This window comes from Nyctereutes procyonoides, unplaced genomic scaffold, assembly GCF_905146905.1.
Source record: "Nyctereutes procyonoides isolate TBG_1078 unplaced genomic scaffold, NYPRO_anot_genome, whole genome shotgun sequence".
Lineage (NCBI taxonomy): Eukaryota > Metazoa > Chordata > Mammalia > Carnivora > Canidae > Nyctereutes > Nyctereutes procyonoides.
Window position 1 is genome coordinate 6,520,914 of NW_026575128.1, and position 11,001 is coordinate 6,531,914.

Genomic DNA, 11,001 nt, shown 5'->3' on the forward strand with positions numbered 1-11,001 from the left:
GGTTTCAGTGGCTTGGGGGAAATGTCTCTAAGGACAGGACACCCCCATGATTCCATTGCATTTCAAAGGAGGTCCCAGTGTAAGCTGGGTTGATAAGGGCTCCGTGGGGAAGCAGAGTGGCTACCCTGGAATGAGGGCTGAGAGGTCTATGAGAGGGACCCACGGGGCACCCCCTTGAGCACCGTGTGCTCTTGTGTTACTCAGGATTCTTTGATTGCCAAGTGAAGGAAATTCCACTCAAGTTAGGCTTGGCAAAAGAGGGACCTTATGGGAATATATAGAAAGGCCTCAGGAAGCAGGGACCGGAACATCACCAGGACTTCCACCTTTTGTCTCCACTTCCGTGTGCAAGCATCATTTTCTCCTACTGCCCACTGACTCCCACGCAGGGACTGTGATTGCTGCAGCCCTGCCCTCATGTTTTCCCCGCTTCTTCTTCCTTTTATTTCAGAAAGTCCCAGAGAGGGACACTAACCCACCTGGAGTGGGAGTCCCATCCCTGGGCTCATCAGGCTTCCATTGGAGCCACACGGTTAGATCTGGGAGAGATGGAGTCCACGGGAGAGGCCAGGGGGAGTGGCTCTGGGCCCACGGAACAACTATCTACCTGACACAGCTGTATGGTGCGGGAAGACCCACATGACTCCAGACCGCCGAGGCCCAGAGTGGCTTTAGGAGCGAGGACCCCTTGGTCACCTGGCTAAAGGCAAGGGGAGCTTGCAGTGAGTGAGGGAAAAAACAAGACTAGTTAGGCTTCAGCACCTAATGTAGAAATGCGGCTGAGGTCTGAAAAATAGCAAACGATGGAGGGGCGGTGGGGGGGGAGTCATAGAGATGAGGGAAAGACAAGAGTATTTTAAAAGGTATTAGGATTCAAAGATGAATCTATATTAGTTTTATTTTGTTTTTAATGGGGGAGGACATGAAGGAAGTGTAGCCAGTTGCTTGCTTTGCTCGGTAAAGTGGGGTATGGAAGGGACCCCCTAGAATCTCATGTGGATGCCCAGAGGCCGAAATGTGTCCCAGGACTTATTTTGAGGAGCTGGAACTTCCCCAACACCTGCTAGTGCTTTCTCATCATTAGAGTCAGCACCGACTCCATCCAGCTCCACCCTCTCGGATTGGAAACCAGGTCCCAACCCTTCCCGTGGCCTCCTAGGATGAGGGGAGTGAGGGGGTGCAGGCCTTAGCAGGTGGAAGCCGGGAAGAGCTCAGGGCACAGAGCCTGCTTCTCCCTCTGCCTGTGTCTCTGCCTCTCTTTCTCTGTGTCTCTCATGAATAAATAAGTAAAATGTTAAAAAAAAAAAATCCAACTTAAAAAATTAAAAAAAAAAAAAAAAAAGGAAGGAGGTCCAGGAGGCCCAAGCTGCGGCCCAGGAGGTCAGAGGGGTCTATCTGGAGAGGGCTGCGCACGTGGGGAGGGGACGAGAGGTCGAGGCAGAGGGAACGGGGCGCGCACCTGCCGCCCGCCCGAGCTGCGCCTCGGTGTACCGGGTCTGACCGGCTTTGCGGGGAGGCTGCTGACGTGACCCCATCGTCCTTTTGAAAGATGTCCCTGTATCTGCGGTGACGCCAGCGACGGAGGGACCCGGGGGCGCAGTCAGCCCATATGCATCACCGCGCGGGAGGCCTGGCCCGGCTGCGGCGGCGCGGGAGTGGGTTCCGGGGCGCGGGCTGCTCGGCCGAACCCCGAACCCCGAACCGCCCACGTGGGCCGAGCCGCCCCGCCCCGCCGCGCTGACGCCGCCGCCCCCCGCCCCCCCGCCTCCCGAGTCCCGGCCTGGGCCGCCGCCGCGCCGCCCCGGAGCCCCGCACCCCGCGTCCGGCCCCGCGGGCCCCCAGGTCCGACCCCGGACCCCCGCCCCCCGCCGCGCCCCCAGCCCCGAGGGACGAGCTCCGCCGCCCGGCCCGGGAGCACAGCCAGCAGCGCCGGCCGCTCGTCCAGGCGGTGAGTCTGGGGGAGGGGAGGGGAGACTGGGGGCCCAGCCCCGGGGTGGGGGGAAAGGGGATGCAGGGAGTGGGGGAGAGGAGGGATGGAGAGGGAGTGGGAGGAGGAGGAGGGGAGGAGGGAGGAGGGGAGGGCGGGGGCGGGGAGGGGAGGCTGGGGACCCAGCCCCGGGGTGGGGAGGGAGAGGGCGGGGAGGGGAGGCTGGGGGTCCAGCCCCAGGGTGGGGGGGTCAGGGAGGGAAGGGGAGGCTGGGGGTCCAGCCCCAGGGTGGGGAGGGAGACGGCGGGGAGGGGAGGCTGGGGCCCAGCTGCAGGAGGGGGGATAGGGGAGGGAGGGAGAGGGAGGGGGTAAGAGGGGCGGGGAGGGGAGGCTGGGGGCCCAGCCCCAGGGGGCGGTGTCGCAGCCTCCACCAGGCTGCCTCCCGCGGGAAGCTTCGGGAAGGGTGGTCTCTGTCCTCAGACTCCCGGAGAGGCCCTCTCCCGCAGGGCGAGGCAGGAAGGGAGGCCCCCCCAGCCCAGCGCCTGTCCCCCCACCCCTATCTCCCCCCCACACTCGCCTACTGGCAGATTAGCTTGGAGGGAAGCCTGATCCTGGGGTGTCTGGGTTCCCATCTTGCCATCTCTGAGAACTCCGGGAGCCTTAGCACCGCAGCCACCGCCTCTCAGCCTCCCCCGTGGTCCTGCCCAGCCCAGGAAAAGAGAAAACCTTGGGGCGGGGAAGATCTCCAAGACTGCTGGGAGCAGGGGCTAGGTCACAGGCACCATCCTACACCCCCGGGGTGTAAGGAGGGCCCTGCCACCCACACAGACCTCCTCGTACCCTCTGTACTTACACTGGCCCTCATTCTCACTCATCCTTTTTTTTTTTAATTTTTTATTTATTCATTGTTAGAGAGAGAGGTAGAAACACAGGCAGAGGTTAGAAGCAGGCTCCACGCAGCCTGACGTGGGACTCCACCCCGGGTCTCCAGGGTCAGGCCCTGGGCTGCCCATCATCCTCTAGCTTTCTAATCCTCACCAATTCAGCCAATTCGCGGTGGACAGAAACCTCTTGTCAATTGAAACCCTAATTTTGGTAAAAGTGGTTATTGGGGAGGAAAGAGTGGGGTGATAGGCCCTCCCTCTGGGGCCTTGGGATGGGGCGAGCTGGAGGGGTCACAAGATAGTACAGGTGGAGGGACGTGCACAAGGTCAGGAGAGAGGCTTTTGGCAATGGGGGTGGGGGCTGGAGACTCCTGCTCAGCTGGCTCCCTCTTCTGGCTGCAGTCCTCCTCCCCCATTGAGTCCCTCTGCAGCTGTGCGAGGACACCTGCTTGGTACCCCTTCTCTGGCTCCCGGGACAATGGCACATAGAAGAACCCATGTGTCCGGGGGCCTCGCGCTCGGGCTGCTAGCTCCAGATTGTCCAAAACTGAGACAACTAAATAGAGGCAGTTAACTGACCATCAACGATGTTCCAGGGACACGAAACCAAGCCCTGTGTTCGGGTGCAGCGGGGACCCCCTGGGGAGGGGGGGGAGCTGGCTAACTGGGCTTGTCTCTGTTTGCTGGAGCGGTGGGGGAGGCTGACCCTGCAGCCTGGAGAGGGGCGGGGAGGAGGGCCAGGCTTTCAGGTGCAGAAAGGAATTTGCTGGGTGGACAAGGGAAGAGCTTACAGGGGAAGGGAAGGGTGGGGTACCAGAGGCCAGGGAATCCTGCGAAGCGGATGACGGCCTATTCGGATGACGGCCTATTCGGAGCAGTCTGGGTGGTGAGGGGGGCAGAGTGGAAGGGGCTGGTCTGGAGGGGTGAGCAAGGGCCTAGAAGCGCAGCCCGTAGGCCACCTGGACGGTTAGCAGTTTAGAGAGTGCGCTCGGAGCTACGACAAACCACGTTTACATTTTTCACTGGAGGCAGAGAAATCAGTGAAAAGGCTGTGGCAGCCAGTAGGTCCGGGTAAGAAATGGCCTGAACCAAGAGAAAGTGAGGGTTGACCTCTGCGAACACATACAATTTTTTATTTTTGTTTATTTTATTTAAATTGTTTGCCAACATAAAGTATAACACCCAGTGCTCATCCCATCAAGTGCCTGTCACCCAGTGACCCCATGCCCCCACACCTCCCCTTCCGCACCCCTTTGTGTGTTTCCCAGGGTCAGGAGTCTCTCTCATGGCTTGTCTCCCTCCCTAAATCTTCCCCACTCAGTCTCCTCCCCTTCCCTTATGGTCCCTGCATACAAGTGAAACCATATGATGATTGTCTTTCTCCGGTTGACTTATGTCACTTAGCACAACATCCTCCAGTTCCATCCACGTCGATGTAAATGGCGGGTATTCATCCTTTCTGATGGCTAAGCCATATTCCGTCGTCTGCATACCGCGTCTTCTTTAGCCATCGTCTGTTGATGGACATCGTGGCTCCTCCCACAATGTGGCTACTGTGGACATTGCTGCTATAAACATCGGGCTGCAGGTGTCCCTTAGTTTCACTACATCACTATCTTTGGTGTAAATCCCCAGCAGTGCAATTGCTGGGTTGTAGGGTGGCTCTATTTGTAACTTCTTGAGGACCCTCCACATAGTTTTCCAGAGTGGCTGCACCAGTTCCATTCCCACCAACAGAGCAAGAGGGTCCCCCCTTCTCCACATCCTCTCCAACATTTGTGGTTTCCTGTCTTGTTCATTCTAGCCATTCTCACCGGTGTGAGGTGGGATCTCGTTGTGGTTTTGATGTGTATTTCCCTGATGCCAAGCCACATGGAGCATTTTGTCATGTGCATGTTGGCCATGACACACAGGTTTTTAGAGGAAGAATTGTCAGCATTTGGTGGCCAGTGAGATGGGGGAAGGCAGCTGAGTGAGGAGCCCAGGATGCACATAGGTTTCTGGCTAGGGTGACTGAATGGAGGGTGGGCCATTTTGCTGAGGACACTGGAGAGGGAGAGCTGGTTGGGACACGCAGAATTTGGGGAGCCTGTGGTTGGTTGCAGAGTCGGATAGCAGTTGGATCGGGGCTTAGAGACACATCTGAGAGTCGCCAACACCTGATGGTCCTTAAAGCTCTAGCAGAAGATGAGGTCCTGGGCAGACAACCTGCCTCAGGGGGCTGAGAAGAGCCTCTACTGGAGATGGAGCCAACAGAGAGAGGGGAGGGGAGGAGAGCCACAAGGGCAGGTGTTGTCAGAGGGAAAGGGACTGAAGTGGAGCCTCTGGCCCCCACCTGCGGCCTTGCCCCTGCACCCCGGCAGCTAGGTTGCCACGACTTGGGGCACCCCATTCGCCACCCCCGACCCCGTCCTACTCTAACTCATTCTCCTGCTTCCCCTTTGCAGACCAGATGTTTGCCATCCGGCCAGGGGTAGCCGAGGGGGCCCAGTTCCTCGGGGCCCCGCCTGGAGGATGTCAGCCTGAGCTCCAGCCAGACAGCAACTCGAACTTCTTGGCGAGTGCCAAAGACGCCAATGAGAATTGGCATGGGATGCCAGGCCAAGGGGAGCCCGTGCTGATGAGGAGCTCTTCCGAGCTGCCCTCTGACAACCAGGCCTTCCAGGCCCCTGGACTCGCCGAGGGGGAGGTGCGCAGCCCACCAGAGGGGGCGGAGATCCCCAGGGCCGAGCTCGAGAAGATGAGTGGGGCCAGCACCGTCTGCTCCCCCCTGGAGGACAACGGCTACGCCAGCAGCTCCCTGAGCACCGGCAGCCGTGGCAGCAGTCCTGAGCCCGCCTGCGGCACCCCTCAGGACCCGGGCCCTCAGGATCCCCTTCTGCCCTCCGTGGCCCAGGCGGTGCGGCTGCTGCAGGCTCAGGAGCGCTACAAAGAGCAGGAGAAGGAGAAGCACCATGTGCACTTGGTGATGTACCGTCGCCTGGCCCTGCTGCAGTGGATCCGTGGCCTGCAGCACCAGCTGGTTGACCAGCAGACCCGTCTGCAAGAGAGCTTTGACACCATCCTAGACAACCGGAAGGAGCTCATCCGCTGCCTCCAACAGAGGGCGGCCCCATCCAGGCCCCAGGATCAGGGCTAAGGGTGTGCCTCCACAGGGGGGCAGGGGTACATGGATATATTTGCAGGCATGTGTGGGGTTGCGCACAAGTAAGTACATGATCCTTGGCTGGCATGAGTGCAGGTAAGCAAAAGTGAGGATGTATGTGCTAATGTGCAGGCAGGCCTGTGTGAATCAGCACCTGTGTACCGTGTGTCCACAAAGCCAGCTTAGGTGCAGGCCTACTTGTGAATGCATACACATGTGTGTACAGCACATGTGTAGGAAGGTGTGAGTGTGTATACGTAGGCGTGAACAGGTATGCGTGTGCATATGTGTACATGAGCGAGGATATATATGCAAAAGGTGTGTGTACAGATGAGTGAGTTTGAGTGTGTGGGCTTGTGGTGGGTGTATGTGAAAGTGCCTTTGCGTGTGCAGGGCCAGGCCCAGGAAGTGTATAGTTGGAGCACGTGTGTTTGCAGGCCAACTCCTAAGCAGGTGTCTACAGATTCGTACTCAGTTGCTTCTCTGGGGCCTCCCCACCCTGTGTTTCCCATCGCCAACCCCAGCCTTCTTTTCTCCACAGGGTCCCATCGGTCCAGAGGAGGGGCGCCTGCAGTCATGTGCAGGTGTGGATGACCCAGGCCCCTGAGGTTTCCCAGGCCACCCCCTGCTCTCTCCCCCTGACTTCGCTCTACTAGGGCCATTGTCCCCCGATGGTAGAGTCGCTGTGGGAGGTGTGGGGGCTGCTCCGGCCTGCCACGGCTTTTTGGCCACAGTTTTGGCAACTGGTAGAGACTTAGGATGAGGGAGGGGTGCTGGGGGTGGTGATGGCCACTGAGGCAGGGACGGGGGGGATGGGGATCAGAGAAGATGAAGGACTGTCCCCCTTGGACTCTGCCTCAGGGCACGGGGGAGTTGGGGGGGGAGATGGGGAGGGGAGATGACAGCCACAGACCCTGTGAGGACTAGGAGAATGCGGATTCTAAACTACCACCTGGAGACAAACCAGCTTCTCCATGTTCTCCACGTCCAAGGAGCTGTTGCAGGTCATATCGATTGAAGCTTCTGATGAGAGCGAATGTGCTGACGTGCCTGTGAGGGCCGGACAAGGGGTTCCAAGACTGCCGGGGAAGGAAAGCTCCCTTTCGTCTCTGTGCCTCTACTTGCTGTCCCCCTCCAGCTTTAGCGACGCGGGAGGTCAGATTCCGTTGGCCTGTTTTCCTGCGGTCGGGCTGCCTGGGCCCAGAGGAGCCGTGGTCGGCCTTCCAGGGCGCGCAGGGGTGCCGGCATCAGCGCAGCCCCTGGAAACTCTCAGGATACTGGGTCATCACCCTTCGGTCACTGCATGGCCCTTTCAGCGGGGGTTGACAGGCTCCCATGAAATGGAGAGTGGGTGAATTCTGGGGACAACCAAGGACTAAAGCAGCCGGGGCCTCTGCTTTGCTTTTGGGAGCCATGAGGATGCAGGATCCTGGTGGATGAGCAGAAGCATGATGCTGAGTCTCCCTGTCTGCAAAATGTGGGTACTCTTCTTGCCTCTCAGGAGTTCTATCCCTGACAGGTGTGAGGGGGTGAAGGGTATTGGGACTGAGGCTGAAGCAATGGTCCTAGGGACTTCTGTGTCTCACCCTTGCATGTTGTGTATGAACCTGGTCTCTGGGCCAAACCAGGATCAATAAACTGGGGCAGCAAAATGCATTTCTTGAGTTTGTGTCTCTGTTGCACCCAGTGTGTGGTGGCCCCTTTTCGATACCATCTGAATTGCACTTATGAGCAGGGTTCTGGGCTGGGAGTGAGGAGACCGATGGAGGGGGAGTCACCGGGGAGGAGGAATCCAGCCTGCTGTGGCTGATGGGGGTGGCAAAGAGTTTCTCCTCAGAGACCTCTCAGTCTGACGGGGGAGACTTGGCCTCAGCCTGACAGCACCTTACGGGATTACCCTTGTCCTAAGGCACCTTTGGGCCTGAAGATAGGGGGCGGTAGGCATCGATGGTGAGGGATTCATATGCTCCCTCCCTCCCCACCACAATCCTACTCAACCCTGCCCTAGAGCCACCACTTCCTGAAGGGTGCCCTGACTGCAAAAGACTGAGTTAGGGTCCTCAGATGGTTCTGACAGATGGGGTTAGGTACATGCGTATGATTTCCGAGACTCACTGTGCCAATCTAGACCTGACCTTCTGTCTTACATTGGTTTGTATGATGATTTATTAATTAGCTTCTCAAAAATTCATCTGTATAAAGTATCTCTTGCTGCATAACAAATTACCCCATAACTTAGGGACATAAAATAATACACATTTGTTATCTCACAATTTCTGTAGGAATCTCTCATAAGGCTGCAGCCAAAGTGTCAGCCTAGGGTCTGGGGTCTTATTTGTTGGAGCATTCAGTTCTCCAAGGGAAGTCACTTTCAGTTCCTTGCCACATGGGTTCTTCCAATATAGCAGCTCGCCCACCAAAGCGTGCAAGTCAAGAAGGTGATGGAGCAACAGCAAGCAGAGGTCAGGATTTTCTGCAACCTACTCATGGAAGGGATGACCTCTCAATGTCGTCATATTCTATTGGTTAAAAGCAAGATACTCAAGGGGTGGCTGGGTGGCTCAGTTGGTTAAGCATCCAACTCGGGATTTCAGCTCAGGTCATGAGCTCATGGGTCATGGAATGGGGCCCCACGTGGGTACCGTGCTCAGCAGGGAGTCTACTTGAAATTCTCTCGCTCGGGCCCTCCTCCCTCACACTCACCCACGTTTGTTCACATGATCTTGCTCTCTCTCTCTCTCTCTCTCTCTCTCTCAGATAATTAAATAATTTTTTTTTTAAAAAAAGCAAGTTACTCAAAGGGATTACAGTCTATAAGGCTGTAATCGCCAGGAGGCAATTACTGAGGCTGCCTACCACAGAAGGCATTTTTTAAAAAAATTTATTTATGATAGTCACACACAGAGAGAGAGAGAGGCAGAGACACAGGCAGAGGGAGAAGCAGGCTCCATGCACCGGGAGCCTGATGTGGGATTCGATCCTGGGTCTTCAGGATCGCACCCTGGGCCAAAGGCAGGCACCAAACCGCTGCGCCACCCAAGGATCCCATGAAGGCATTTTTTGATTGATTAAATAGAGGCACATTTTATTGCTTTTTAATTACACAAATAAAAATTATGTTCTACTTATGTAAACTGAAACATTTCAGAGAAATCTAATGTTCCCCTATACTTCTCCCCAACAAGATACATGTATTTTAAACCTCACAAAGAAAAATAAATAAATAAATAAATAAATAAATAAATAAATAAACCTCACAAAGTGTACTTTTCACTGAAACAATGACTCGAGGTATTTTTTGTTGTTGTTGTTGTTCTTAAAGATTTTATTTATCCATTTGAGAGAGAGAGTAGGAGGGAAAGGGAGAGAGAATATTAGACAAATTCCATTCCGAGTGCAGAGCCTGATGGGGGCTTGGTCCCAGGACCCTGAGATTATGACCTGAGCTGAAATCAAGAGTTGGCCGACCGACAGAATGAGTCACCCAGGAGCCCCAAGGTATTAATAACTCTTAATAATTCTTGTCACCTTGACATTTGCCATTTAAACAAAATTATTGAACCAATTTTAACAAATCTCACTTATTGAGGGATGTTGTTCCAGCAGAGAGCTATAGCTAAATTCAAATAACTGAAAAAAATTTTTTTTAAGATTTTATTTATTTATTCATGAGAGACACAGAGAGAGAGGCAGAGACACAGGCAGAGAGAGAAGCAGGCTCCCCACAGGAAGCCCAATGTGGGACTTGATCCCAGGACCCCAGGATCACTCCCTGAGCCAAAAGCAGACGCTTAACCACTGAGGCACCCAGCCATCCAGAAATAATTGAAAATTAATTAAAGGAAACCTTGGGGATTCCTGGATGGTTCAGTGGTTTAGTGCCTGCCTTCAGCCCAGGGCGTGATCCTGGAGTCCCGAAATCTAGTCCCACATCCGGCTTCCTGCATGGAGGCCTGCTTCTCTCTCTGCCTGTGTTTCTGCGTTTTTCTCTGAGTGTCTCTCATGAATAAATAAATAAATAAAATATTTAAAAAAATAAAAATAAGGGAAACCTCATTTAAACTGTTGGACGGTGAGGATCCCTGGGTGGCTCAGCGGTTTAGTGCCTGCCTTTGGCCCAGGATGTAATCCTGGAGTCCCATGTCAGGCTCCCTGCATGGAGCCTGCTTCTCTGCTTCTCCCTCTGCCTGTGTCTCTGCCTCTCTCTCTCTCTCATGAATAAATAAATAAGTAAAATCTTTAAAAAAATAAAAATAAAAATAAAGGAAACCTCATTTAAACTGTAGGAGGGCGGGGATCCCTGGGTGGCTCAGCGGTTTAGCACCTGCCTTTGGCCCAGGATGTGATCCTGGAGTCCCATGTCGGGCTCCCTGCGTGGAGCCTGCTTCTCTGCTTCTCTCTCATGAATAAATAAATAAAATATTAAATAAATAAATAAATAGATAGATAAATAAATAAATAAATAAATAAATAAATAAATAAAATGGAGGAGGGAGGCCAGAAGGGGGAGCTCCCCCCATCTCTCCTAGTCCATTCCATCACCAACAGGAAGGATCTACCGGGGCTTTCCCAACAGGAAGAAGCCTATACTTTGCTGCCCAAGCAGAAGGAAGAAAGGTTTTCTCCTTGCCTGGCAACAGCCCAGCCAGTGAGAGACTGTCACTGCTCACCCAGTGGCCGCCACTGCACTTCAACCTTCAGAGTGAGGCCAATGGATTGTTTGTTTCTAACAGGTCTTGACCCAACTCCCCCCTTTCCTCTATAAAGGAGCATTCTTCTCCTTGGGTCTCCGAACTTGTCTACGGTTTGCTGAAGCTTGTTTATTCTGAATGGCAATTCTTTGCTGTTGTCAAATAGGCCCATCTTTCTGGGGAAAATAACTGACAGTTTTATTTTTAAGGTTAACAACTTTAACCGTGGAGATTCTAAACAAGGAGACAGCGTCAAGCTCTCAGAGCACAAGATAGTGAATTTCTAGAAGGGGGTCTTTCTTCAATGTATGAAGGCTCTTCATGAGCACAGGCAGGGGTTAAGAGCACAGGCCC

General features: G+C 54.6%; 1 protein-coding gene across 2 annotated transcripts; it reads left to right on the plus strand.

Moving 5' to 3' along the window:
• The first annotated feature begins 1,848 nt into the window (after positions 1-1,848).
• Positions 1,849-6,747, plus strand: CUNH1orf216 (chromosome unknown C1orf216 homolog). 2 transcript variants are annotated; one of them, XR_008666655.1, is made up of 3 exons: positions 1,849-1,948; positions 5,259-6,018; positions 6,498-6,747. XR_008666655.1 is itself a non-coding variant. In XM_055341910.1 (3 exons), exon 2 carries the CDS (start codon positions 5,264-5,266, stop codon positions 5,948-5,950), a length of 687 nt encoding a protein of 228 aa, XP_055197885.1. In that variant the 5' UTR covers positions 1,849-1,948; positions 5,259-5,263; the 3' UTR covers positions 5,951-5,952; positions 6,498-6,747. The 2 variants fall into 2 exon arrangements, 1 of the variants encoding a protein (XP_055197885.1); XM_055341910.1 differs by having other exon boundaries at positions 5,259-5,952.
• The last annotated feature ends 4,254 nt before the right edge of the window (positions 6,748-11,001 follow it).

What these genes read in the sequence shown, in the direction of transcription:
- CUNH1orf216 (XM_055341910.1), top strand. Translation starts at nt 5,264, where the DNA reads ATGTTTGCCATCCGGCCAGGGGTAGCCGAGGGGGCCCAGTTCCTCGGG.